The 25,947-nt window shown below is 57.3% G+C and overlaps 8 protein-coding genes across 8 annotated transcripts; 2 read left to right on the forward strand and 6 right to left on the reverse strand.

Annotated features, from left to right (window-relative positions):
* Positions 1-118: 118 nt before the first annotated feature.
* BROUX77_006511 (uncharacterized protein) lies at positions 119-750 on the forward strand (the record flags this gene model as incomplete). Its single annotated transcript, XM_073751504.1, has 2 exons — positions 119-203; positions 359-750. 2 exons carry the CDS (start codon positions 119-121, stop codon positions 748-750), a joined length of 477 nt encoding a protein of 158 aa, XP_073603580.1.
* A 222-nt stretch (positions 751-972) lies between these two features.
* Positions 973-2,196, reverse strand: BROUX77_006512 (uncharacterized protein; the record flags this gene model as incomplete). The annotated part of the gene is made up of 2 exons (XM_073751505.1): positions 973-2,079; positions 2,155-2,196. The coding sequence occupies 2 exons, from the start codon at positions 2,194-2,196 to the stop codon at positions 973-975; spliced, it is 1,149 nt and encodes a 382-aa protein (XP_073603581.1).
* Positions 2,197-3,636: 1,440 nt separating this feature from the next.
* BROUX77_006513 (uncharacterized protein) lies at positions 3,637-8,270 on the reverse strand (the record flags this gene model as incomplete). Its single annotated transcript, XM_073751506.1, has 4 exons — positions 3,637-3,671; positions 3,749-7,858; positions 7,939-8,126; positions 8,197-8,270. The coding sequence occupies 4 exons, from the start codon at positions 8,268-8,270 to the stop codon at positions 3,637-3,639; spliced, it is 4,407 nt and encodes a 1,468-aa protein (XP_073603582.1).
* Positions 8,271-9,397: 1,127 nt separating this feature from the next.
* BROUX77_006514 (uncharacterized protein) lies at positions 9,398-10,618 on the reverse strand (the record flags this gene model as incomplete). The annotated part of the gene is made up of 2 exons (XM_073751507.1): positions 9,398-9,556; positions 9,638-10,618. 2 exons carry the CDS (start codon positions 10,616-10,618, stop codon positions 9,398-9,400), a joined length of 1,140 nt encoding a protein of 379 aa, XP_073603583.1.
* A 1,457-nt stretch (positions 10,619-12,075) lies between these two features.
* Positions 12,076-12,856, reverse strand: BROUX77_006515 (uncharacterized protein; the record flags this gene model as incomplete). The annotated part of the gene is made up of 2 exons (XM_073751508.1): positions 12,076-12,556; positions 12,621-12,856. 2 exons carry the CDS (start codon positions 12,854-12,856, stop codon positions 12,076-12,078), a joined length of 717 nt encoding a protein of 238 aa, XP_073603584.1.
* Positions 12,857-13,702: 846 nt separating this feature from the next.
* BROUX77_006516 (uncharacterized protein) lies at positions 13,703-16,543 on the forward strand (the record flags this gene model as incomplete). Its single annotated transcript, XM_073751510.1, has 2 exons — positions 13,703-16,097; positions 16,191-16,543. 2 exons carry the CDS (start codon positions 13,703-13,705, stop codon positions 16,541-16,543), a joined length of 2,748 nt encoding a protein of 915 aa, XP_073603585.1.
* A 664-nt stretch (positions 16,544-17,207) lies between these two features.
* Positions 17,208-18,220, reverse strand: BROUX77_006517 (uncharacterized protein; the record flags this gene model as incomplete). Its single annotated transcript, XM_073751511.1, has 2 exons — positions 17,208-17,459; positions 17,522-18,220. 2 exons carry the CDS (start codon positions 18,218-18,220, stop codon positions 17,208-17,210), a joined length of 951 nt encoding a protein of 316 aa, XP_073603586.1.
* A 3,952-nt stretch (positions 18,221-22,172) lies between these two features.
* BROUX77_006518 (uncharacterized protein) lies at positions 22,173-25,394 on the reverse strand (the record flags this gene model as incomplete). The annotated part of the gene is made up of 1 exon (XM_073751512.1): positions 22,173-25,394. One exon carries the CDS (start codon positions 25,392-25,394, stop codon positions 22,173-22,175), a length of 3,222 nt encoding a protein of 1,073 aa, XP_073603587.1.
* Positions 25,395-25,947: the final 553 nt, after the last annotated feature.

The following is a 25,947-nucleotide window of genomic DNA, read 5'->3' on the forward strand; positions in this document are numbered from 1 at the left end:
TGTCTGACTCGACAGAGCTGTTCAGCTCGATTCCTAGCCTCCAATTCTTCTTTTTTGTTTTTTTTCTTTTTTTTTGTTTTACAACGGACAGTTCCTCTCGCCACATCTCAATTTCACAATGGTCCAGCTTGTAGAGGTCGAAGACGAGCACTTTGTCGCTAGCCAGCTTGGCCCCGACGATGATGAGGATTACAGCGACACCGGTACGTAAGCACGCGTTGGGCCTCGAGGTATACAGCCTACCCGGCACACCTCCCATATCTCCACGGGCCCATTCCCCTCCCAGCCCCGGGCGGCCGGCCGCCCCCCCCCCCCCCCCCCCCCCCCCCGCACAGCACGCTAACGTTGTCCCTTACAGACTCTGAAATCTCGACGGAATCCGACTTTGACGCATCGGCTGAGTCGCTCTCGGAGCGTCTGTGGGCGCTGCGCGACATAATCCCGCCGGCGACGCGGGCGTGGTGGGCCGCGCGGGCGTCCGCCACGACGGAGACAACGACGGCGCTGGCCAGCACCGCGGGCCGCGGGCTGTGGGCACTCAGCAGCACGGTGATTTTCCTCGGCGTGCCGTTTGCGCTGTGCTGGATGGAGGAGCAGCAGGTCCTGGCTATGGAGCAGGAGTTCAAGATGCGCGAGCAGGGCGATGAGATGCTGAGTGCCGGCGCCCCTGGTGCTGCTGCTGGTGCCGATGTGCTGGAGGGGAACATGGCCACGCAGGTTGGCGCGGTTCTGGCTAAGCCGGCTGTGTAGAGCGGGCGAGCGAAGTCGTTGGGCTGGGGCGGGGCGGGCGGTGTGTGGATTATTGCGGGGGGAGAGGGGGAAAGGACGGAGAGAGTATATGATGGGGGAAGCCAGGTGGCTTGGACAGACTCGTCTCAACTTGTACTATTATGTCTATATCAAAACACGCCCACGAAGGGCACATTTCATTCCGCCACACCAGCACGCACCGACACTCCAGTCCACCAACCCTCACTTCCACATGACCCTGCGCAGCCTCTCCTTCTCCTCCTCGCCGCCAAAAATGCCCTCTATGCCCATGCGCGCCAACCGCACGACGTCGGCGCGGCCCAGCCCGAAATACTGCGCGGCCAGCCGGTACTCGTGCGACAGCGGGCTGCCAAACACGCCGACGTCGTCGGTGCCCAGCGTCACGTTGGCGCCCGCGCGCCACCACTCGAGAAAGTGGTGCCCGCCGTAGCTGTCCACCATTTTCGCGTGCACGTTGCAGCTGAGGCACATTTCGAGCGTGAGCCCCGCCGCCCCGCCCGCCGCCCCGCCGCTGCTTTGCTGCAGGATGCGCTGCTTGATGTGTTCCGACACGTGCACCACGTGCCCGAGCCGCCGCGGGCCCCAGTCCAGCATGATGCGCAGCTCCTCGTCCTCCCTGTCCGGCCCGGAGGCCTGGTCTGCATCTGTGTCCGCGTCTGTGTCTGTGCCGTCCGCGGCCTCCGCCCCGCCCACCGTATCCCACCGCACCTCGCCAAAATGCACCGCCAGCTGCAACCCTGCCGCCCGCGCCTCAGCCATGTACGCATCGAAAAAGCGCAGCGCGCGCGCCTTGCGCACCGTCGGCGTGCCGCACAGGTCGATGCCGACCACGACGTCGCGGTGCTGCAGCGCCAGGTCGAGCGTCTCGCGCGCGTCGGCGTGCGAGTCGCGGCGGTCGAGCGAGAGCAGCAAGCGGACACGCATTGCGGGCTCGGCGCCGGCGCCGGCGCCGCCGGCCGCCGTCCGGTGGAACCGCCGCACGGCATCCACCACAGTCGCCACGTGCTGCGCGCGCGAGAAGCCGCGCGCGCGCCGCGGCGTCGTGCGCAGCTCGAGGTACACGACGCCGTCGGCTGCGAACTGGCGCAGCACGTCGTCGGTGCTGATGCGCACCGACACCAGGTCGTCCAGCAGCCCGTAGATGTACGATGTGAAGAGCGGGAAAAACGTCTGCAGGCAGTAGTCGTGCTTGCCCTCGGGCATGGCCACCAGCGGGTCCGGCAGCGCGGTGAGCCCGGTCGCGCGCTTCGAGGCCCAGATCCCGTGGAGACAGCGGCGGCTGATGGACCCGGAGAGGTGGGCGTGCAGCTTTTGGAGGTGTTAGTGCGGGCGGCGCCGGGGGCGAGGGGGTGCGGGGGGGAAAAACTCTGGGGCTTAAGGTACCTCGATCTTGGGCAGGGCTTTGAAGTCCATGATGGGTTCCATGGCTGCGATTCCTAGTGTCGACTCGGGTAACAATCCGAGTACAAGCAGAAAGAAACCCGGCTTTTCTTCGTCGTGGCCCAAGTAAAGTTGGATAGAAAGTCGACCCTACACAGTCTAGCTTAGGTAAAAAGAAAAAAAAAAGAACAGCCTTGAGGAAAGAGCACGGGTCTCGCAAGTGTGGAGGGGCGGGCGCCGTTCAAAAAAGGCAGGAGCGAGAGGGGCGTAAAACACAGCAGTTGCGGTAATTCGAAGCAGTTGTATAACAACAGCAATTGCCCAATCGTAGAGACTTGGATTGGCTATTGCCGTTTTCTCTAGTCTCTCTGAACGATATCCGAGGAGCGGAGAACAAGAAGAAAAGTGGAAGAAAAAAAGAAGAACATAGACCCCAAGGAAATAATTAGGTTCCTATTAAATATAATAAACTACCATGGTCGATTTCAACTGTCACCGCTGTGTCCCTCAGGCCATTTTCTTTTTGGGGGGAGAAGAAGTTTTTTTTTTTTTTTTTTGGCATTTTTGCCTTCTGCGTTTTGTCTCGTGCCTATGACGCAACAACATTCAATTTCCATGTCTCCCGTTTGTCACGAAATCCCGGCTGGACGAGCCAAAAATAGGCGGGTGGCGGCTGTGCGCAGGCGCTAGCAGCTGGCGGATATGCTAACTATGACGTAAGGTGAGAGCAACATCACGAGAGAGAGAGGAAAACGGGGACATGTGAGTTTAAGGCAGTTTTGCGAAATATATAAATGTATCGAGACAAGCAAGTCAAATAAAAAAAATAGCAATAGAAGACTTGCAGGTAGCTAATGAATCAACGCAGAGATGCAGGGGAACCAACGCATATCCATATATTCAAGAAAAGAAAATAGAAAACCAATTGAACAAAGGAGAGACAGACAAGATGGCGGCTAATGTCAAGGGAATATAAATTTCAAAAACAAAGGAGAAAGAAGGGGTTGTGTATGTGGGTGTAGATAAGAAGAAGAATGCCCGGGGCAGTAGACGCTGCGGGAAAACAAGAGCAAGAAAAAGAAGAGATATGCCAACGGCTGTAGAACCAAGAAGAAAAAGGCAAACACCAAATATATAGCAAAAACATGGAAGAGTAGCGCAGCAGATGAACAAAGCAAAAGAAAAAAAGCACAGCACGACAAAGGAGACAGCGACAAGACGCGCTAAGCGAGGCAAACCGAGCCAACAAGAACAAGAAGATGACGAGAAAGGAAAACAGTAGTATACTTATACGCATGGAACTGGCGTGTAGATTACACGCCAACGGGGGACACAGGGGCGTTAACGGAGCCGTCCAGAGAGAACCCGCGAGGGCCCATGGCCGAGTTGGCGAAGCGTCCGGGCACACAGGAGGAGAGTAAGTGGATGTGGCAGACGGTTAAGCGGGTCGTAGAGTGTAAGGCAGAGGACTAGGCCGCGACGGGCTTAGTTGCTGTGCGTCTTGTGGGCAGCTTGGAGCGCTAAAGAGAAGAAGAGCTTGATTAGCGCGAGTCCCGAAAGATGGATATTACAAAACACCAGTGATTGATTCACTTACCATTCAACACCGATACTTGGCCATTGCGGTCGCCGCAAGCAATCTGCAACGATGAGCCCTCGAGAAAGTCGAGGCACACGCTGTTCGGCAGCTCCTGCAACTCCATGTCCGGCACATACGGCATGCGGAAGTCGCTGAGATGAAAGCGCTTGAGCGCTGTGCCGCCCAGCTTATCGGGGCGCGAGCCTGACGCCGTGACGGGCGTGAGGATCAGGAAGCCCAGGGTGTCGAGGCCCATTGTGCGACGCTTCCACAGCAGGTTATCGGGGAATTGGACGTTGACGTCGCCCATGAAGCTGACTTCGGGGTCGCCCGTGGGCTTCAGCTTGGGCCGAGCCTTGACGGCGGCGGAGCCCATGGCTGCAATGGTCTCCTCCTGCACCGTGGGCGCCATGCTAATGGGCGAGCGTGAGCCGCGCGAGTTGGCCGACGAGAAGCCCGACGACAGGCGCTGCATGAAGCGGCCGGCCTTGCCGAGCCGACGGTCGCTGTCGTCGCCGGAGCCCATGTCGCTGCCTTGGGTCGGCGACTTGGTGCCGTCGACGGGGTCGCGCTCGCGGCTGACAGACGAGCGGTGGCTGCCAATGGACAGACGGCGCATGTAGCCGCCGGCACTGGTGGGGGCGGCCGAGCTGTTCTGGTAAGTGGACGGGGGACGGGATGGGGGTTGCGAGGCGGTGCCGGGGGCGACGTCGTGCGACGAGGAGGTGATAGAGCGGCGGCGGTCCTTGATAAAGTCCTTGACGACGGTCAGCGACGAACGACGACGAGGGCGCTTTGTGGTGGAGGTGGAAACAGAAGCAGAAGTTGAAACAAAAGAAGCAGCAGAGGAATCGGTGCAGGCGATGGACGTGGGGCTCAGATTGGATGCATGATCATGGTCTTCAGAAGTAGGCATTCGCTCGGGTTCCATGTGTTGACTGACCTCGGTTTCTCCGTCAGTGGCTCCCCCCGCACCAGTGCGCCGAGAAAGGTCGCGCGAGACTCTGTTTTCCTGGGCACTTGAGCGCACCGGGCTGATGGACCGGCCGCTGTCAGGGTTCAGGGTGCTCATTCTGTGGTTGAGGGTGACGGTATGATGAGGGCCATCTGTTGTGTTCTGTTTATCCACCTCTTGGTCAGTAACCCTATCCCCGTGTTCTTCTTCGTGGCCGCTCCGGGCATGCAACTTGTCACTGTCATTTTCATGAGGGGCAATGTCTCTTACAATGCGGCTTGTCACCTGGACCGACGACTCGCCTCGGTCTAGTTCGAATCGAGACATTCTGCTCGCCACCGATGACGATCGATCGCGATTTGTGCTGCCCATAATCACCGACTCGCGGGACCGTCGTGATGGGCTCCTCGCCAGCCCATTGGTCCCGCCGCCTCGTTCGCTCACCGACGACGGCCGTGGAGGGTCCATGATGACCGACTTGCGGACCGAGTAGAAGGTGCTGGAGGTGGTTGGTCTGGGCGGAGGGACGCCAGGGTTGGTGGAGCCAGACAGCTGCTCAAGAGCCTTGATTCTCTGCGAAATGCTGGAACCAATCTTGCCCTGGCTTTTGGGCGCCAGGCTGCTCGACGACTGCTGGGTGATTTTGTGAATGTAAGCAGCACCGGCACCGCTGGATACGCTGCGGGCCGAGCTTGCGGTCACGTCACTGGGAAGAATGACGGCGGAAGCACGCAGTGTGGGCTGCGAGACAGTCCGGGTGGAAGAGCTAGAGTAGGGCCGCGACGGGCTAGACGAGCGGAGAGACGGGGCTGGAAACATGGGCGTGACAGGAGTGTAGTCCATGTTGACACTGGTGCGCTTGGCCTGATCCTGGGTAGCCTTTTCGGCCTGTGGCTGTTCGGACATGTTGGTACGGATGGGTTCGGCGGGCCGGCGTCTCGGGGACCTCTCGCCGTCAGCCTCAGCCTTAGGCAAAGGGCGAGGCGGTGGCGGCATCATGGCAGCATCGCGGAGTGCGGCAGCTCTAGAGTCCTGTTCCAAAGTATCCTTGGGAGTGGACTCTACATCGGCAGTAGATATTATGTCATGAGTCTTTTCCACGGGGGCAGCGGCAGCAGTAGCAGTCGGTGGGTCAACTGCAGAGGTTTGAACTTTGGGCTCATCGGAGACTTTGACTTCTTGACTGGGCAGTGGGACGTCGGTGCTAACAAGTGTGCGCTGCTCAGAAAATGTGTTCTGCTGTGAGACTTGAGGTTCTGTGGCAGTTGCAGGGCTAGGAGTTTCAGTAGACTTGGGTGCTTCAGGCGCAGGAGGTTGGTCATTGTCAAGCTTAGTCTCCTCAGTAGGTTTGTCTTCTTGGAGAGGCTTGACATCTTCCACAGACTTGGTCTCTTCAGTAGGTTCTAGCTCTTGTACAGACTCGGCCTGTTCGGTAGGCTGGACTTGTAGGAGAGGCTTAACCTCGTCAACAGGCTTCACCTCTTCTATAGGCTTAGTCTGTTCAACAGGGGTCTCGTCTTGGACAGAAACAGTCTCCTTCACAGGCTCGGCCTCCTCAGCCTTGGATGCATCAGTCTCTGTCACCTCGGGCTCGACAGGTAATGCGGTTTCTCGAGCTTCCTGGGTCGCAGTGCCCTCTGTCTGTACAGGTGTGGTTTCAGGGCTTGCAAGCTCCTGTGCTTGTACAGTTTCTGACTCTCTCGGGGCCTCCACAGCCTCGGGTTCGTCCAGGGACTCGTTCACCATTGCTTCAACCTCGCCATCGGGCTCGCTTGTGGGGGTTTCTTTTACTGGTAAGACCGCCTCCTTTGCGTTATCGGGCTCAACCGTTTCATTGGTAGACTCTGAAATCGAAGACGCCTTTGTCGACTGAGCGAGGAACGAAGCCTCCAGCACAGGCGACGGTGGATGGGAGTCTGGCACAGTCAGCTCCGAGGCCTGGTCAGTAGCCAAGGCCTTGGAGAGCGTGGATTCAATGGCGGCGTCCGAATCGGTGTTGACGGTCGTGGTGGGCGAGGATTCCGAGTCAATGTTGAGCATGGACGGCTGGCTGTCGTCGTCTTCGTCAAGCTGCGAAGGGCCCTCGGTGGTGGTGTCGGCGTCGTCAGCCTCCGCATCAGGCTCGTTGTCGGCCTCGGGCACGTCGGCCAGGCCATGGGTGTTTACGGTGGGCGTCTTGATGTCGTCTTCGACTGGGTTGGGAATTGCGTCGGTCACGGGCACAGCGGGCTTGTCCTGGGCCTGGGCCTGGGCCTTGCCCATCTTCTTCTCGCGTAGTTTCATGGCCTTCATGAGCCGGGCCTTTTCAGGGGTGATGCGGTCCTTGGGAGAAGGCAACGAGGCAGTCGGCGAGGGAGGCGGCGGCGGAATCATGCTGCTCAGGCCGGCAGCGAAGCTCCCTGAGCTCGTGTGGGGTCTCCCGTCGGGGGCAGCTGGTATCACCAAGCCAGCTGAGTCAATGGCAATTTCCGGGATAGGGGAGGCGTGGTCGGCGTCGTCCTTGTCTCTGTCTTTGTCTCGGTGCTTCTTCTCCTTTTTCGCCTTGGAAGCTTTGAAGCCTGCAGGCAGCGACGAAATCGAGCGGAAAGTGGCGCTGTTGGAGCTTCCTGGGCGCCCCGGGGCTTCAGATGGCCGCGGTGCCAGCTTGACTTTGGGCTTGTAGCTTGGGTATGGGTACAAGTCGGCAGTCCGCGAGGACTGCGATCTGGGGCGACTTGGAGATTCTAAGGGGTCGGCTAGCAACTCTGGCTGGTCGGAGGGGGCGCCGACAAAGGTGGGCGGCAGGTCAGTCGAGGCAAAGCTGGAGGCTTCGGGCGATTTGGCCAGGTCTGAGTTGAGAGTTACGGGCGGGCCGGTCAGGGCCGAAGCATTGGACGCGGCGTCGGCGTCAGCGGCTTCGGAGTCGGAGTCGTCGGCAATGTGTCTGGATTTGCGGCGCGTGGGGCTGGGCTCCTGGTCTTGGTCGTCTTCTTCGTCGATCTCGCCCAGGCGGCGGCGGCGCTGGGGGCTTGAGGGACTGTCAGGGGTTTCGGAGACGGCGGGTTCTGCCGGCTCCAGGCCGCATAGGGGCGCAAGCTGTGCGTCGTGGAGTTGCTTTGCATCTGAGATTTCGTACAGGCGGTCGTAGGGCTGGAAGCGGTCGCAGATCATGTTGAAGTGGACCGAGGCGCGAGCTGGAGCAACGGAGAGAAAGGGTTAGAGGAGGGCCGGCCGGGGGCGAGCCGAGAGCGGGTCTCGGTCACGGGCTACGCACCTTGGACAAGCCGTGAGCAGTCGTCGGGCTGGTACTTGAGGATGATTTTGTGGTCACGGTAGTTGAGCAGGCCGTAGAGCGGCGACGGGTCTTTGTAGGAGGCCACGGCGGCGCGGATCTCGGGGTCGCTGCCGCTGCCGCTGCCGTGAAGCTCAACTTCATCGCGGCTGGCGTACTTGACGAGAAACCTGGGAGACGAGACGGACGCGGGTTAGCTGGCTGCGGGATGCGGCGGGGGGGTTACGGGCCGGTTCGTACCATCCTCCGGGCGCGGCGGCCGCGGATTCAAAGGCGGCTAGCACGGCAGCATCTTCGAGGCCGTTGAGCGACATGATAGTTTGGTGGGTAGAGCTGTTTTTGGCTTCTGCTGCGAGGAGCAGCCGAGAAGCTTTTGGTGGCGCAAAAAGGGAGAAAGCACAGGCGGCAGTTGGGGAGGAGGAAAAAGGAAAGAAAAGGAGGGCAAAGAAAGGAAGAAAAAAAAAGAATCAAAACGGGCTTGTGATGGGATGTTGTGGTGGTGAGTCGAGGAGGAGGGAAAAAGCCAGATGGAAATGGTGGAAAATAGGGGCTTGATTTGATTTGATGTTGATATTGATGGGCACACGAAAAAAGAAAACGAAGAGTGTGGAGGAGGAGGATTTGGAGAGAGAAAAAGAAACGAGAAATGGAATACAGGGGAGAGAGAGAAAGAGGGAAGGCAGCAAAGGGAAGATTGAAGGTGGAAGGGGCAGACAGACTGGAGTAACTATCGTCTAAGAAAAAAAAAGAATAAAAAAGAATAAAAAAAAAACATCACCAAGTAACAAGAACTGTGCCTTTTTTTTCGTCTTTTCTTTTCTTCTTGAAACACACCACCGGCACAGCCAAGAGAACAGGAACAAGAAAAAAAAAAAAAAAAAAAAAGGAGTAAAAAAAAGAAGAAAAAAAAAGGAGTCTCGTCTCTCTCTCTCTCTAATTGTCTGTGACATGGGCCCTGGGATATTGTCTCTCTCGCTCCCTGCAATTAATCCATGGCCATGTACGCACTCAAAAAGCTGAGAACAAGAGGCAGGGTGCAAAGTGCCTGCAACCTGGCCACCAAACACAGAAGTACGCTGCCCGCGTGCCCAAGTGCCTGCGTGCCGATCCGGATCCCTTCCGTGCTGCCGTGCTGGCGCCTCTTCTCCCGTCGAGGGCGGACGCTGGTGCGGCTCGTGCCTCGGGGGACCCCTGGCAACAGACGATAGTTGGCGATCTGGATTGCAACGCGATAGAGCTATTCCCCAAGGGCCCTTCCCTTCCCCCCTCCTCCCCCTATACATCGACCCTCGCTCCATGGTCCCCAAATGTAGTGCTCGTGGCAACCAAGTAGTCTTGATGTGTTTCTGTCTGAACTGAAAAGAAAATGCACTCGTAAAAAGCAACCCAACAAAGAATCCATGCCGAATGTCCCGTCCTGTCCCGTTCCGTCGCATCCCGTCTATGCCTCGGCCGGCTTGAACCGCACCACCACACACGTCAGGTTGTCGGTGCTGAAGCGGTTCAGCGCGTAGTCGACCAGCGTCTGCGCCGCATCGTTGGCGTCCGAAATGTCGCGGATCAGGTCGACGGCCTCCTGGTCCGAGCAGACGTCCCAGAGCTACAGGGAGAAAGAAAGGGTTAGCTGTGGTTGCTCCATGACTCTGCGTGTGCGCCAGCGTCGGGCTGCTTCTGTACTTACTCCGTCGCACGCAATAATGATAAACTCGTCGGTGCCGGGCTGGATGACCGTCTCCGTGGTGTACGGGTGGCCGGTGACCAGGTCCTTGATGTAGATGTCGCCCAGCGCCCGCGTCACCGCCAGCACGCCGTTGACGCGGTTGTTGAGCATCAGCCCGCCGGCGCTGGTAATGCGTCGGCTCTCGTTTTCGTCGCTGCCCTTGTGATCGTACGAGAGCCGCAGCGCCCGCCGGCCGCGACACAGCACAATGCGGGCGTCGCCGACGTTGGCCGTATAGAGAACCTGCTGCCGCTTGGCAGTGCTCTTGAGCCTGCTGTGGATGGCCTCTGACGTTGCACCAGCAGCATCACCAGCCGCCTCACCGCCGGCAGTGCTCGTATCTGCACCGGCCGCCTGCTTGTCCGACTCCTCGACGGCGACGGCGGCGGCAGCAGCGTTCTTGGTCGCCTCGGCAGCTGCAGGCACAATGTTTTGCGATCCGGTGGGCGAGCTGTCACTCGGCACGCGGTCCTCCCAGCGCAGCACGGCCACGGCCGCCGTGCAGCCGCTGTTCTTGAGCGGCAGCTGTTCGAGCTCGGTGTCGGCGCGCGTAAACGACTGGTCGAGCATTTCGGGCACCGGCGCCTCGGGGTTGTTGAGGATCAGGTCGGCCAGGATGGTGTGCAGATTCTTGCCGCAGTACTCGGCGGCAAACGTGCCGGCGTGGCCGTCAAAGATGGCAAAGTAGCCGTTGTCGACGGGCGGCTGCTGGGCCGTCGGGGTCTCGCTGCCAGCGCCAGCGCCTGCGCTTGCGTCCTTGGACTGGTGGCGGGTGTCCAGAAAGTCGTAGAGATAGGCGTGGGTGTCCTCCATGGTCCGGCGACACCTCTTGTTGCTGTCTTCGCAGACGCCGACGCTAAAGGTGGAGAACTTGGTCATCTGTGACTTGCCCGCGGCATTTTTGTCATGGCCATTGTCGAGCTTTGAGAAGAGGGCCTTCATGTTGGAAGGCCTGGTGGGCGAGGACGGCGGCGGGATCGACGACGGGATTGACGACGAGAGCGCAGCGGCAGCTGAAGCAGTGGTCGGGGGCGAGGCCGGAGGCGCAGAAGCGGGCGACGGCGATGAGACCAAGTGGCGGGCTCTGAAGCTGCTGCGATGGGCCGGGGTCTTGGGGCTCTGACTCTGGCCGAGAGTGGTCAGTGAGTTGCGGGCCGACTGGAAGAGATTGCTGGCCTTGCTGCCCACAATTGAGATGGAGCTTCGTCTTCGGTATCGGCGGGGGGCGGCGGTGGAGGCAGTGGCAGTAGCTGTAGCTGTAGCTGTAGCTGTAGTGGCTTGGGCTGGGAGCGACGACGATGGAGGAGGCGGATCAGAAGAGGGGATGGAAGCAGAGGTGGAGGCCCAGGCTTGTTTCGGCGCGTGTTTGTTTTTGTTTCGGATGGCAGAGGGAGGGGCAGAAGCAGAAGCAGAAGCAGAAGAAACAGAAGAAGCAAAAGGAATCTGAGATGTGCTGTCAGCTCCTGCAGGGCAAGCTGCAACAGGCCCCACTAGAGGGGATTCCGCTGGGGGGCTCTCCACTGTAGCATCTCCATCCCCCACTACAGCCCCATTGTCTCCCCCTGTCGCCCTTGTCGCCCCTGTCGCCCCTGTAAAACCACCCACTGGCTGCCCCAAGGCCGCTAAAACTACAGACCGTCGTGTGCTAGACCCAGACAAAGACGACGATGATGACGATGACAAAGGTGATGACGGCAGCGGCGGCAGCAGATCAGCAGCGGCAGCGGCAGCCGAAGCTCCGCCACGGGGAGCGCGGGAGCTCTTTTTGCCGGGCCTCTGTTCTCCGGGCCTCCGCTCTTTGGGCTTCTCCCCCCCCGGCCTCTTCTCGCTGCCTCCAAACACCCGCTGTAGCAGGCCAGCTCCCTGAAAGGAGAGACTGCGACGCTTGTTTCCTGCCAGCTTGAAAGAAAAAAAAGAACACTGTACCTGTCAAAAAAAAAAAAGAGAAGAAAAAAATAAGCCTTTGCTCTTGTTTGAAGCGCAAATTCAATGAAAATGAATTACAAAAAAAGAAAAAAAGAAATCTGTCTTTCAATTTTCTTCTTTAAATTTGTAAGTCTTTAAAACACATGAGAGAGAAAAAAAAAACACAGCCCGCACAGTCCACCCATCCACAGCGGTGCTGCTCCAAAAAGAAAAGTCTCACTCTCAAATAGGCCCAACCAGGATTCGAACCTGGGCTTACGGAATCAGAATCCGACGTCCTAACCAACTAGACTATTGGGCCGCTGATAAACTTGTTGTTGGATGACACCCCTGTTGCGTAACCCTAAGTATTGTCACAGCTACGAGGGTTATGTTTTTAATTCTTTTTTTTAATTCTTTTTTTTAAAACCACCTTCGCTCACTTGGTGGTAGACATTGAATAAAACAAACAAACAGCCCAAATACTTTGACTCTCACTTCCGCAAACTGTCCAGCCGAGACTGCAAATCGTCGTCCTCGCGGTCGCCCATGTCCGCCCCGCCACCGCCGCCGCCGCCACCGCTTCCGACCGCCTGCGCAATCCGGCCCTCTGGCACCGCCTGCGCCTTCATCAGGCCCTGAGGCGTCTCGCCCAGCAGGCCCGACATGTCAACGCCAATTTCCTCCAGCACCTGCTCAACCACCTCTTCGCTCTCCTCCTCGTCGTCAACGTCAATGGCATCGTCCAGCGCGTCGTCCATAAACTCCTGCCGCTGGTCCATCATGTCGTTTTCGCGCTCAAACTCCATGGCAATCTTCTGCAGCTGCGGCAGGTTCATGCTGCGGTTCATCGACCCGAGCGCCTGCGTAGCGCCCTTCATGGCCGACATCATCTGTTCGTTGGTGCGGTGCGTCTGGAGCCGGAGCGAGATCTTTTGCAGCTGGCTGCGCATGTTGTAGAACTTTTCAATGTATCTAGAGTGTAGTGTAGTTGTTTAGCAGCTGGGGATTTGTCGCGGGAAAGCCGGCAACCACTTACTTTCGCGTCCGCACAAGGTCCTTCGCCTGAATCTTGCATGCGCCCATCTGGCCCTGCTTCGCGCTCTGCTTGATCTGCCCAATGAGCGTCTTTTCCTGTCTCTCGAGCTTCGTCCGCACCTGGTCAAGCTCGCGGATGGCCTTGTCGATAGCGCGCTGGTTCTTGCGCAGCCGCTCGGCCGGCGTTACCCGCTTGCCAAACATGAACTCGAGGACCTGGCGCCGCAGCATTAGCATTATCCCTGAGTGAATAGATGGACATGGGGAGGAGAGGGGAAGCTTACATTCATGGCGGGATAGTAGAAAGAGCGAGAGCAGGAGAGTTTAAATCTAGTGAGAGAATTGCCGTCATCGGCAGACAATAAAGTCTCGAGAAGGTGGAGAGCCGGCAAGCCGTGGGCGGAAAAGGCGGTCGGTAGTGTCGAGAGTCTCTGGACGGAGTTGGCCTAAGCTGGGCTGAGGTGAAAGTAGAGGTCAGATAGGGTTAAATGGGTGGAGGCAGCCTTGGCCGGTGATAAGATAAGAGGCACTCGGTACTGAGGTACCTGGTACTTGTCTTTGTGACGTAATCATGCCTTGGTCACCCGGAAGATGCCAGCAACCCTAACCCCAGACTCTTTCATATCCATAGTTCAGTTGGTCCTTGCACCAGAAGAGGGGCTGTTGGTTTTTTTTCTTTTTTTTTCTTTTTTTTCCCTGCCCTCCTCATTTCTCCCATATTGCACTTTAAAGCATGTAAAACCTGCTGCCGCTGCTGCATGGACAGCGAAGAAAAGATTCCCACGAACAGCAAAAGAATCCTCTGCCTTATTCTGTGCTGCCTTGGCTCCCATTGAAAAAAAATTCCTCCCGAGCACCAACGCCCGAGCTCTGGTCATAAGGCCGCCACGCCGTTTCAGCCTTGTCACTGCCACTCTCAGCTTCCAGCTCCCAGCCCAACCGACTAGGACCGGCCACCATCTCCCGCACAGTTTGCGGCTTCCTGCGATCTGCTTCGGCTTGTTCCATTATGAGCCTTGGCCCCCCATAAACCTCCGAACCAGACACCGACTTCCGAGCTCCCCCCACCGTCCCCCCGCAACCATGAGCAACCCCCAAGATCCCTTCGGCTTCCGGAGAAAGGGCAAAGACCCCGCCAGCCCCCGCGCCGGCGACTCTTCCGACAGCCACGCCGGCAAGGGCAAGGGCAAGGGCAAGGGCAAAGAGCCTGCCTCGTCGTCTTCCTCCGCCGCCAACCCCATGGGATACATGACCATCGGCAACGGCCCCGGCTCCGAACACACCGCCCGCCTGCAGCAGATGCTCGAGGAAGACTCGGGCTACGGCGGAAGCATCGCATCCAATGATTCGTGGGACGTCCAGAACCACGCCGCCCCGCCCGCTTCCAACAGCTTCCACTCCGGCCACGGCTCCGGCCACTCGCAGGCCGGCGCCATTCACCAGATCTGGTACAACCGCCACCGCGTGGCCCTCGGCCGCGCCATCAACAGCGTCGTCGATCTGCTGCGTGGCCTGCAAGAGACAAACTCTCAGTGGCCGGCCTACTACCCGCTGGTCCAGGGCAGCCCGGAGCCCGCCCCGCTGCGCCGCACCTTTACCTCGTCTGCTTCCAGCGCCATGCGGTCAAATAGCCACAGCGCCAGCCCGTCCCCCCTCAACCGCCTCCGCCGATCAGCAACCTCGGCCGACCCCTACTCGACTCGCCCCGGAGCCTCCGAAGACGACGCCTCCGCCTCCGCCTCCGACGCCTCCCCGCGCCTTGTGTCGCCACAGATTGCCCAGGAGTTTTCCGTCTTGAAGCTGGATCTCAAGCTGGGCGGCTCCAGCGACATGAATCAGACCGAACTGGTCCACTCGCTGGAAAAGACGTCTATTGCTTCGCTCCTGGACGGCAAGATTGCCTCCAGCATCAAGCATCTCTATGCTCTCCGAGACCGCATCGAGGACACTTCCAGCAAGGTGCTCATCACCGGAGACCTCAACGCCGGCAAGTCCACCTTTTGCAACGCCCTTTTGCGCCGCAAGATTCTGCCCGAAGACCAGCAGCCGTGCACGTCCATGTTCTGCGAAGTCCTGGACGCCCGCGAAAACGCCAACATCGAGGAGGTCCACGCCGTGCACCACAACACCGTCTACAACCGCAACGACGAAACCACATACGACGTGTACCAGCTGAGCGACCTCGAAGACCTGGTAATTGACAACACGCACTACCTGCAGTGCAAGGTCTTTGTCAAGGACGTGCGCACCATTGACGAGTCGCTGCTCAACAACGGCGTGGTGGACATTGCCTTGATTGATGCCCCCGGCCTGAACTCGGACACTACCAAGACCACTGCCGTGTTTGCCCGCCAAGAGGAGATTGACGTGGTCGTGTTTGTTGTCTCGGCTGCCAACCACTTTACCATGACGGCCCAGGAGTTCATTACCACGGCTGCTGCTGAAAAAGCATACATGTTCATGGTGGTCAACGGGTTTGACGTCATCCGCGACAAGAAGCGCTGCGAGCAGACTATTTTGAAGCAAGTCAACAGTCTCAGTCCAGACACATACAACGAATCCAAGGAGCTGGTGCACTTTGTCTCCAGCAATGCCATCCCCATGACGCCTCCCGGCGGCGGCCCCGGCGGCGGCGACGACGGCGGAGACGAGGGTCCCAGTGACCCCAAGATGGCTGACAACCTGCGTGATTTCCAGAACCTGGAGCAGTCGCTCCGCCGCTTTGTACTCGAGAAGCGAGCCAAGTCCAAGCTGGCGCCAGCCCGCAAGTACCTGCTCAACATCCTCAACGATCTCAACTCTCTGGCCAACGCCAACCACGAAGTTGCCAGCACCGAGCTCCAGCGTGTCAAGAAAGAGCTGCTGGACCTGGAACCGCAGGTCGAGGCCAGCCGGCGCGCAACAACCGAGGTCAGCGAGTCGGTCGACAGCAAGATTGAAGAAACGTGCCGCGACGTGTACGACACGACGCGCGCCACGCTCAACGAGGCCATTGTCAGCTCGGGCGAGACGACGCACGGCATCGAGTACCCCGGCATCTTTGGCGTGTTTGCCTTTGCCGAAGAGCTCAAGGCCGCCATGCTCGAGCACGTGTCGGACGCCGTGCACGACTGCGAAGACTACGCCAAGCAGCGCACCGTCGTCGGCGTCGACAGCATCAAGCAGCTGGGCGTGGCGCAGCTGGGCGACGAGTACAAGGCCCTCAACTTCCGGCCCGACGTCATGTTTAGCCGCCGCCGCGACGTGGCTGCGCGCCAGGTCGACGTCACCACCGAGGTCTGGGACTTTGTCGACATGTCCACGCTGATGCAGAACCAGGAAAAGTTTGCGGGTACCGGCATGGCCTTGACGGTTGCTACGGCCGTGGGATCCCGCGCGCTCGGCATCAACTCGTGGATGGACTCGGCCATGACGGCAGTGCGGCTGCTGGGCGTGAACAACATGAAGAAGCTGGTTGTGCCGGCTGTTGTAGTAGCAGGTGAGCTCCCCCTATACTTTTCACCATCCTTTTCTCTATCTGTCACACAGTGAATCCATCGCTAACATTCTCTCCCTCTCTCTCTCTCTGCAGCCCTGGGCGTCGCCACCTATGTCTTCCGGCAGATCCCCAAGTCGCTGCCGCGCCGGCTCGCTGACAAAATCTCGGCGCAGCTGGCCAGCGACGACTACGTGCACAGCAACTCGGTGCGCATTGGACAGAGCGTGCGCAAGGTGCTGCGGTTCCCGGCCGACAACCTGCGTGTGTCGCTGGAGCAGAGCGCCAAGGCGCTGGGCGCCAAGCGCGAGGACACCATCAAGACCAAGAAGGACAACGAAATGGCGTCAAAGTACTTTGGCAACTTGATGCGCGCCACGGCCCAGACGCGCGCGCTCGTCCAGGGCATTGATCTGGATTCGCCGCCGCCGGGAAGTCAGGCGCACTGAAGACACGCGCGGCACGGACGACATCACAGCCTGTACTAGCACCTTCTTTCTCTTTCTCTTCTCCTCCCCTGTGATATTGCTCCCGGCTGGCCAACTTGTCTGTACAAAGCTTTCTCCCACCCTTCCAAACAAAACTTATACACATATACCATTCATTTTGTTGTTCCTTTTTCGTTTACGCAGCACGATACCTCCAGAAAAGACTGTCTCCCAAGTATTTAGTTTTCAAGATGTATTGCAGTATCAATATCTACTTCATATAAAACTCCAACCCGAGGTGAAACAACAAAAAGAAACAGCCTGAAACGCCCAGGTATGCATATATGTAACAAGCAGTAGAAAATGGAATATGACAAAGGAAATAAGAAAGAAAAGCCAGGCAGTGAGCCAATAAATCAAGTGTATAAGGGTCAGAGTGTATGAGCAAGCAAAAGAAGGGTGTATCAAGTGATGCGAGAAGAGCCGTGTGATGAAACAAAAAAAAACACAAAGAAAAGGTCGTCAGTCATGGCGCGAGATGCAGAAGGCGAGAAACAAAATGCAGATGGCAGCGAGCGGAGGAGGCGAGAAGCAAGAAACGCGAGGGGCAAGCAAGGCCGGCGGCGAGACGTCCGTCCAGTCCAGTCCGGTCCGGTCCTCTTCTTCTTTTTTCTTCTTCTCTCTCTCACCGCAGCACATCATGCTGCACAAACAGCTGCTGCAGCGCCATGCTGGTAAACGGCTCGCTCTCGGGCATCATCTCGATAATCCCCGTCAGGTTCGCGACAAGGTCGCCCTGGTTGCGGTACGCGAGGATGGCCGGCACGGCGGCGGCGTCGAACTCGACTTCCTCGTAGTGCACCTTGACGAAGCGCGTCGTCGGGTGGGCAGCGACGAGGGGGACGAGTGCGTGCTCGACTTCGGCCGAGACTTCACACTAATTACCCAGCGAGTTAGCGACACAGCATCTACGAGAGAGATAAGGAAAGAAAGACTTACGCCAGGGTCATACACAAACACCACGACCGTCGTGTCGCGCGCCACCTTTTCAATGGCATCCAGGTACCCGAGCGCATCGACCTCGTCAAAGCGGCCGTACACACGCACGCTCGGGCTCGTCCGCCGCGTGCGCACCGCCTTGCCCTCGGCCTCGAGCTCGCGGCGGCGGCTCTCGCGCCACTGGGCCAGAAACGAGTCTTCGTCGTCCCAGTCGCTGGCGGCGGCGGCGGCGCTGCTGCGCGAGCTGCTGCGCGAGCCCTTGGACGCGGAGCGCGAGCGGTGGCGCACGTGGCCCGAGGTGCAGGTGGAGGTGGTGCCGAGGCCGCCGAGGCCGGCGGCGGCGGCGGCGTCGCCGCCAAAGATGCTGTGGCGCGCGGAGCGCATGGCGCTCTTGAGCTTGCTCTGCTTGGCGGCCTGGTAGGCGCGGGCGTCGGCAATCACGCCCTTGACGCCGGTGGCGGCGTTGGCGTCGAACGAGGCGGGCGGCAGGCGGAGGGGCCCGGAGGCGGAGGGCCCGGAGGAGGAGTGGGTGTAGCGCATGTTGGCGGCGAGGTGGGAGGCGCGGAAGGCGTCTTCTTCAGAGACGTCGGAGGGTGTGGGCGAGGCGGCGCGGTCTTCTGGGTGGCGCTGGTCGAGGGTCTTGGACGAGTTGGAGACAAGACGGTTGAATTCTTCCTGGGCGGGAGTGGGATCAGACATGGTGAAGAAGAAGAAGAGAAAGAGCTGGAAGACGGGGTAGTGGGCGGAAGAAGAGGACGAGTTATATAGAAGACGGCGAGAGGAATAATGGGAAGAAGAAGAGAAGAAGGAAAAAAGAAGAAGTGGCACGGGATTGTTTCACGGTCGAGGCCTCGGCAGATCAAACAAGCAGTCCAAGGGCAAACAGAGCCAAGAAGAGGAAGAGCCAGAGGAGCAAAAAAGACCTGGCGAGTCCAAACAAAGCAATGACCAGCAACAACAAAACGACGAAGCCTTGTCCGGGGAGCTCTGAGACGAGAGGTTGAGGAGGTTTGGAGGGGGGCGTGGATCTAAGATACAGAGAGGAGGGGGGGCGTCGTAGAACAGGGAACAAGGGGGGCGTTTTCTTCTTTTTTCTTCTGTTTGTTGCGTAGATGGCAAGAACTCGAGTCACATGTGGCAGTTGCCTTGGATGAAAATAGAAGACGAGGAGGCGCTGTGTTCTGGCGTCGAAGAGAGGCAGAAATAATGGCGGGGGGGAGGAAGATTTTGGTGGTGGTTGTGGTTCTTTTTTGGTGATGGCCGGATATTTGCGGGGACAAAAAAAGAAAGAAGAGCCACGATGCGTATGGTGCAAGAAAAAAGAGGGAAAAGAAAAAACGAATAACTTGTATGTGGCTACACGGGTACAGCGATGGGTCCCCCAATTTTAGACGGGCTTATTCTAGAAGAAGGTGGGGCCTGTGTGGTTTGAAGCGGCAAAGCGCAGGCGAGTTGTGGTGGGGGAAAGGAAAAAAAGGGCAAGAGCCTGGGCTTCTACGAAGAAAAAAAAAGAATGAGAGAAACAAGGGTTCAACCCAACACAGAGCCTTTTGAGGTAGTTGCCGTAATACGCAATATCTCCGAGGCCCGGCCGGGTTCATGCTTCATTTCAAATGTGCATGCGCTAGAGAGAGAAAGACGTGTTTTTTTTTAAGTAGGCGCAAAATAGTTGGTGGTAATTGCTAGAGAAAGAAAGGGCCGCTAGATGCGTTGTGGAATAAAATGGAAGGCTTGCAAGCGTCGTAATTGCTGGACTAGCCGTCGAGCAAAAGGAGGCAGGTGCGGCAAAGGACTTTGATGGAGTGAGGTCATGGACTAGAGCCGAAGAAGCGATATTCGGCAGTGTTTTCTTTTTTTCTTTTTTTTTTCTTTTTCTTTTTGGAGTCTCCCTTTCCCCGGCTTCTGTTTGCTCACTGTCTCTTTTTTTTTTTTTTGGGGCTTTTTGCCTCCGCTTTGTGGCCTGTGTCTAGCCTCTGTCTCATCTCATATTTGCTGTCGTCGTCTTCCTGCTCTTGTCTCTTCCCCTCTCCCTCCTTTCCCTTTCCCCCCACCCGTGTAACAAGATTAAAAGCAACAGATGAAAACCCTCGTTCTTTGCATAGTTGTGGTAATCACAAGATGGTGGGGAAGGTGATCCACCGCGGTCTCCCCGTCCAGACGTTTCAGAACCTTCGATGGAAGGAAGGGGGGGGAGGCGTCTTGTAGCTAGATACTGCTACCCAGCGACGACAGGTGATTTTAGCTTTTGACGCCAATCTAGACTTTGAGACTTTGACTCTGGCTCTGACAGAGACTTTCTGATCCAGCCGAGCCTCTGACCTGGTGAAGAAGGAAAAGAACAACGTATTTACAAGCTCCCTTTGTATCTACGTTGCACTCGTTCAAGGGCCCCCCTCCCCCATCCAAGATCGTCGCTGCCGGTGTCCTTGTCCACTGTCCTTTGCCAGCTGTCGTCATCTCATTTACGCTGGCATTCTGAAGGTGTCAGCCAAGCCACAGTTGCAGGCCCATGGGGGGGAGGAGGAGGAGGGGGGGATAGACACGACACACAGGGAAGGCCCAGGTCCTCGTGCTCTCCTCATGTTTGGTTTCCTGCTGCAGTCTGCCTCCCGCCTCTCTGCTCAGCCTAGGCTAGACCTTTGATCGCATCCTGCTTCTCCAGTTGCTTGCTCGGATGGTCTTGTCCGGGGCCTTTGGATCCCCCGCTCCCCAGCTCTCGACTTCTCGCGGCCATAACAACAACCACAACCCCGTCTAGATTTGCACGAGCAAATGCCTGGACAGGAGCAGAAAGCCAAGCCTTTGCTTTTGCCTGGACTACCGCCTGGCGTGTCTGTTTTGTCTGAGAGTTCCATGGTGGTCTGCCCCCCCTTGCCTCCCTGTCAACCACAACTCCCTCGCTCTAGTTCTTACATACCTTTTTGCTTCTTTTCTTTTCCTCTCATCCCACCGGCTCTTGTATCCTTGGCAAGAAAAAGAACAGGAAATCGTGCCACGGACCGCAGCTCCAAAAGGCGTCGTGAGAGGCCACGAACATCTGAGGCGTTTATATTCCATCCCACTTGCACACACGTAAAAAAAGACAAAAACAAACCCCACCCAAAGACAAAGCTTCTCCCGCTTCAAAGCCTCCCTCTCTTCCCGTGGTTCGTGGCCTCGCCGTTGTCGCGACAATGCTGCCATTTAAAGGAGCCCCGCCGCCTCGTGCGCGTCAGTAGCTCGCACCTAGAGCCAGGCACGCGCCGCCAGACGGCCAGGCCGGCGCTCGTGCGACACGCGCAAGTGGTCCGCGGAGTGTCGGTCGTATGTGTGTGTCTCTGTATGTATATATGTATGTACATACATACATGTGTAGTCGGTGCTTATGCTTCTGCTTCTGCTTCTGCGGCTTGGCCTCCGAGCGCAGCTTCGCCTCACCACGCAGACGAAAAGCGGTCGAGCAAGCTACGCATCCGCAGCCTCCCTCTGCGTCGCATCACACATCTCTGTCTTTTAGTGACTTGTAATAACAAACTACCTACACCCATCGCCCCCCATGACCTTCCTCGCCCTATTTCACTCACCGCTTTCCATCCACTCAAAATTCCGCTCTGACGCGGCGGCGAACAGACCCTTGCGTTGCATGATCACCAAACATCGCGTCCTTTTTTTTTTTGTTCAGATAAGTATCGACGTTTCAATAGCTTGAGGAACACGCTAGGGAAATGCGTGTCTGTCCTCTCCGCCTTGGACGCACAGCTGAAGAAGCAGAAGAGCTGATTCGATTCCTACGCTTCGGAGCGGTCTGTGTGTGTGTGGTGTGTCTTGTCTGGGACTCTGCTCTGTTGAAACTCCAAGAGGCAAAAAACAAGACGAACAGAGACAGGGGACTGCCTGCGACGTTTCCATCGTCATCTAGAAAGGCTGAAATGTAGCGTTGTTTTGTCTGTACTAAGGTGGTTGATCAAACACTAGGGTTGAGCATAAATCTCTAGGGTTGACACGCCACCCCTTGGTCCTTATCTTATCCACCTCCAAGTGTCTCGTAGATGTACAAATTTCAGGCTTCAGATTCACCTCACCACAAGCTCATGTCACGGCGCAAATAAGACAAAAGAGTAATTGGAAAAATGTGTAACTAGTTGAAATAAAATATACAAAAATGGACAGGATAGTTTATGTAAAGTTGAGTGAGAGAAAAAAACAAGGAGAAAAAGAAAAAAGAAAATGTACAAAATAGCACGACTGTACATGGCGGGCAAAAAATAAGACAAAGCCACACCAATGTCACAGCGGATCGTGCGATTTCGCTCAGCGAGAAAAAAAAAAGATGATGGTGGCGATGATGGTGATGATGCAAAAAGTGGTGAAGACAAAAAGAGAGAAACCCCCTCCTCCCTTTTTTCTTCTTTTCGTTTCCCTCTCTCGACCCCGAGGTCAAGATTAAAAAGAAAGAAAAAAAAGCCCAACCCATATACCGTGGAAAGAGGAAAAAAGAAGACCCAAACACCAAGACAACGGCAAAAGAAAGTCTAAGAGGTATAAATGAAGCGCGAGCGCAAACCCAAAAAAACAACAGAGAAATGCAAAAGAAGAAAAATAAAAAAAAAGACTTGATACCATGCAGCTCTTGAAGGGCTTCAAGCATCTGCCATGCGTGTCACAGGCTCATCTATCCCCGGCGCGCAGACTCGGCAAACCGAATGCCCCGGCGGGTAGGCACCTCGCCCTCGACGACGCCCTCGGGCAGCGGGGACGCGGGCTCAGACGGCGTCATGGTTCCGGTGACGGGCGTCGACAGCTGGTCCGACGGCGTCGACACGTTGCGCGCGGGAGTGGCAGTCTGGCCGACGGGAGTGGCAAGGCGGCCGACGGGCGTGCCGGCCCTGTCAACCGGCGTAGGAACGCGGCCCATGGGCGTGCTGAGGCGCGAGGGAGTGAGCGGGCGAGACTGCACGGGGCTGGCTCCGTGGGACGACCGCAGGCGCTCGTTTGCGTCGTCGTCGTGAATGGTTCCCAGAGCGGCAAGGCGGCGGCGGCGCTCGGCAGCAGTCTCCTCTTCGTGGCCTTCTTCGTCATCACTGCCATCGTCTTCGTCGTCGTCGCCATCCTCATTCGCGTCAGAAGCCAGGCTCAGGTTGTCGTAGAGGGCAAGAGAGGCCCGTTGCTGGTCGCGGAAGTCCTCATCAATTTCATAGTCTTCATCAACGCGAGCCTTTCTCGAACCGTGGCTGCTGGGTGGTGGGGACCGAGGCGGAGGTGTCTGGGCCCGGGCAGAAGCTTGAGGCTGCGAGGAAGGCTGGCTTTCAACTGCACGGGTTTTCTGTCTGGAAGAATCCAAAGTAACATTCTCGGAATCCTGGGGGATGGGCTGCATCTGGGCTAGAGCCTTGACCTCACGCGAGGCCGTTGAGCTTTCAATTGCGCCATTCCGAGTGCGCGTGTCTAGTGAGCGCATGGCTTGGATGAATCCTTCCTTGGTCATGCGCTGACCTTGACCACCAATGGTGAAGCGAATGTTGCGATCGTCGAGCTCGGCTTCGGGAGCAGTCTGGGGCATAGTCTTTTTGCGGGAAACAGCGGCAGAGCCTTCACCCTGTCCAGTTATTCCAGATTGCTCATTTTCTTTGCCGAGACCAATGTACTTGAGCAGATTGTCAGTGGCACCAGTAGCCTTTCCAGTAGTCTTGTCAGAGGGGAGCTCATAGGTCTTGATAACCTCGCCGTCTTCGTCTTCGACAATGATGGTGTTACCAAATTGGTAGGCACGGGCGGGCTCCGACTTCTTCTCCTGAAGACCCTTGCCCTTGCGCTTCTCCGATTCGCTCTGAATGACATTGGCAACGCGCTTTTTGATATCGGCAAATGACCAACCGAGAGGCTCCTGAGGAATCTGAGGCAGACTGGGTGCGATAGCTTCACCCTTTTCTAGATCGGGACCATTGGCGTTCCTTCTGCGGCCGCGAAGAGACTCATTATCGTCGTCGTTGCGAGTGCTGGTGCGAGTGGGGGTGACACCAACAACTTCACCATCCTCAGTCTCAAAAATGTAATTGTCGCCCTCATCATAAACGTGAATGTGATAGTTGCTTCTGTTGCTACGAGTCGAGCTAGGCCGTCTCTCGGGACTGGGACGGATATCCAGAGTCTGGGAGTTTGCGACAGCGTTGACAGCAGTGGTATCGGTGGCCGAGGAGCTCTCGGGCGAGTCTTGCGGGCGATCAGTAGGGACAACGGCAGCCTGGGGGCGCTGAGGGTAAATAGCAGACTGAGAAATGGGGCCACCAACAGACTGCTTCTTGTTCTTGCGCTTACGAGCCACGAGGGAAGAGGCGCGCGACCGGTTGCGAGACGAAGCACGAGAGCGGTTTCCGTCCTCTGACTTGCGGCGGCGAATGAAGGCTCCAGAAAAGCCGGCAGGGGGGATGACACCAGGAGGGAAGTCAGGGCCCTCGGAGTCGGAGTCGACAGTGCGAGCCTGAGACTTGGATTGAGACAGAATGCGAGGCAGGCGGTTCATCCAGGCAGGGCCATCGTCGGGAGCAGCGGTGTAGGACATGGTTAGGGTCAGAGTGTTGATGCGCTTTCCGAGAGTGAAGACGGCGATGGACGAGCCGTGAACAATAATGGACGAGATGACGAGGAAAGTGACAATGGGCCACACCAAAACGACCAAGTTGTAGTGCGGGGAGCCAGGCGGCGGCAGCTCTGAGGTGGGGACAGTGTCTTCAGCCTCCATCTCGGCGCGAGCCAGCATGGCAACAAAAATAGCGCCGACACCAATAGGACCAAAGTGGCCGGCGAAGAGAGCCTCGCGCCATGTTTTTATGTCTGGTATAAAGGGTTTCATGAGGAGCATGATGGGGATTCGGCGGAACAGGATAACCAGAATTGCAATCACCACCAGGCGCCAGGCAGAAAGGCCAATGGCAGAATCGTTGAACTGTTGCCAGGGGATGACAGTACCAAGGTAGACAAAGTAGGTCAAGTTGAGCAGCAGATCGATGACGTTGGACACACTGGACTCTTCGGTCTTTTGACTGAACCAACCGTCGTTGGAGAAACCAACACCGGCAGCGAAGCCAACAAGCAGGTCGTCCAGGCCCAGCAAACTTCCGGAACCGGCGCAGAACAGAGCCAAGACAAAGTAGAAGACCAGGAAACTCTCACGGTCAATGAGGTCGTACTTTTCGGCCAGGCGGATACCGCGACGGCTAATGTAACCAACCATGAAGCCGTAGAAGGCACCAAAGACGCAGCCGTAGAGAATGGTCAGGACGAACCAGTGGAAGGTGACGGGACCGCTCTCCTTGTGCTCCAGGATGAGCCAGACAGCCAAGTAGAGAAAGGGGAAAGCCATGCCGTCGTTGCAGCCGGACTCGGCAGAAAGCAAATCTCTCAGATGCTTGGGGACACGGCGGGCAAACTTGCCCTTACCAACAACGGACGAGGCCAGGACGGGATCAGTGGCGGTGACACAGGCAGCGACAACCAGACTTTCAAGCCAGTTCAGGGTGGGCACCATCCACCACACAAACAGTGACGTCACCATCCAGCCCCAGGTCATAACGGGAAGCAGAAGAACAACGACGGAGCGCCAGTGCTTCTCCATGTAGTATTTGGGCAGTTCGACACCGACGGCAAAGCACTGGACGACCAGGACAATGCGCGAGAACTCAATGGTGACGATATCAACATTGCCCCATTCGATTGGATTGATTAGATTGGCACAATGCGGGCCGAAAATGACGCCGAAAATGGTGGCTACGGTAGCCTCACCAATGTACAGTCTCTCCTTAATAAAGGACGAGCACAGCATGAACAGGGAGGTGAAGGCCCCGAGCAGGATATACACCAAGTGTGGCTCGGTGATACTGAGATACTTCCACGCCATTGTGAAGAGGACAGTGGTTTTGAGTAGAAATTATGTAAGGGCCGAATCGAGTCGGCGGAGCGTGTGGCTCAAGGCTCGATCGAAGCGGTTGGTTGCGAGCACTCAACTCGGTCTATAGTGAGCGGAAAGAATACAGCGGCCGATTTGGGCGCATATGGAGCAGCAGCGCGGCAAAGGAGATTGGCCGTGGGCGGTGGTAGAGACTATTGGATGGCCCGGCAAGACGGAAGAGGTGCGCTGATCCGATGAGAATAAAGAGCGTGTAATTCTCCGAGGGATCGTTGTTTTTTTTCTCTTCGAAGCGCAATTAAGCGAGCGAGACAAGCAACAGTTATCGAGCACGAAAAGGTGACCAAGTTTTGCGCAAAGGCGAGGAATGGCGGAGCACGCGTCCAGAGAGACGATGATGTCAGCAAACTTGGAGGACTTCAAGACGTCAACCCACAAAGCGCGCGAAACTCAAAAGGGAAAAGGCTGTTGTCGGATCGAGATGAGAACCGGGGCGGAGCAAGCGAGAGGCAGGGCAAGGCGACGAAGCTGGAGGCGCTGGGGA

This window comes from Berkeleyomyces rouxiae (genome assembly GCF_048999995.1).
Source record: "Berkeleyomyces rouxiae strain 22BRR77 chromosome Unknown BrBRR77_ptg000008l, whole genome shotgun sequence".
NCBI classification, from domain to species: Eukaryota; Fungi; Ascomycota; class Sordariomycetes; order Microascales; family Ceratocystidaceae; genus Berkeleyomyces; species Berkeleyomyces rouxiae.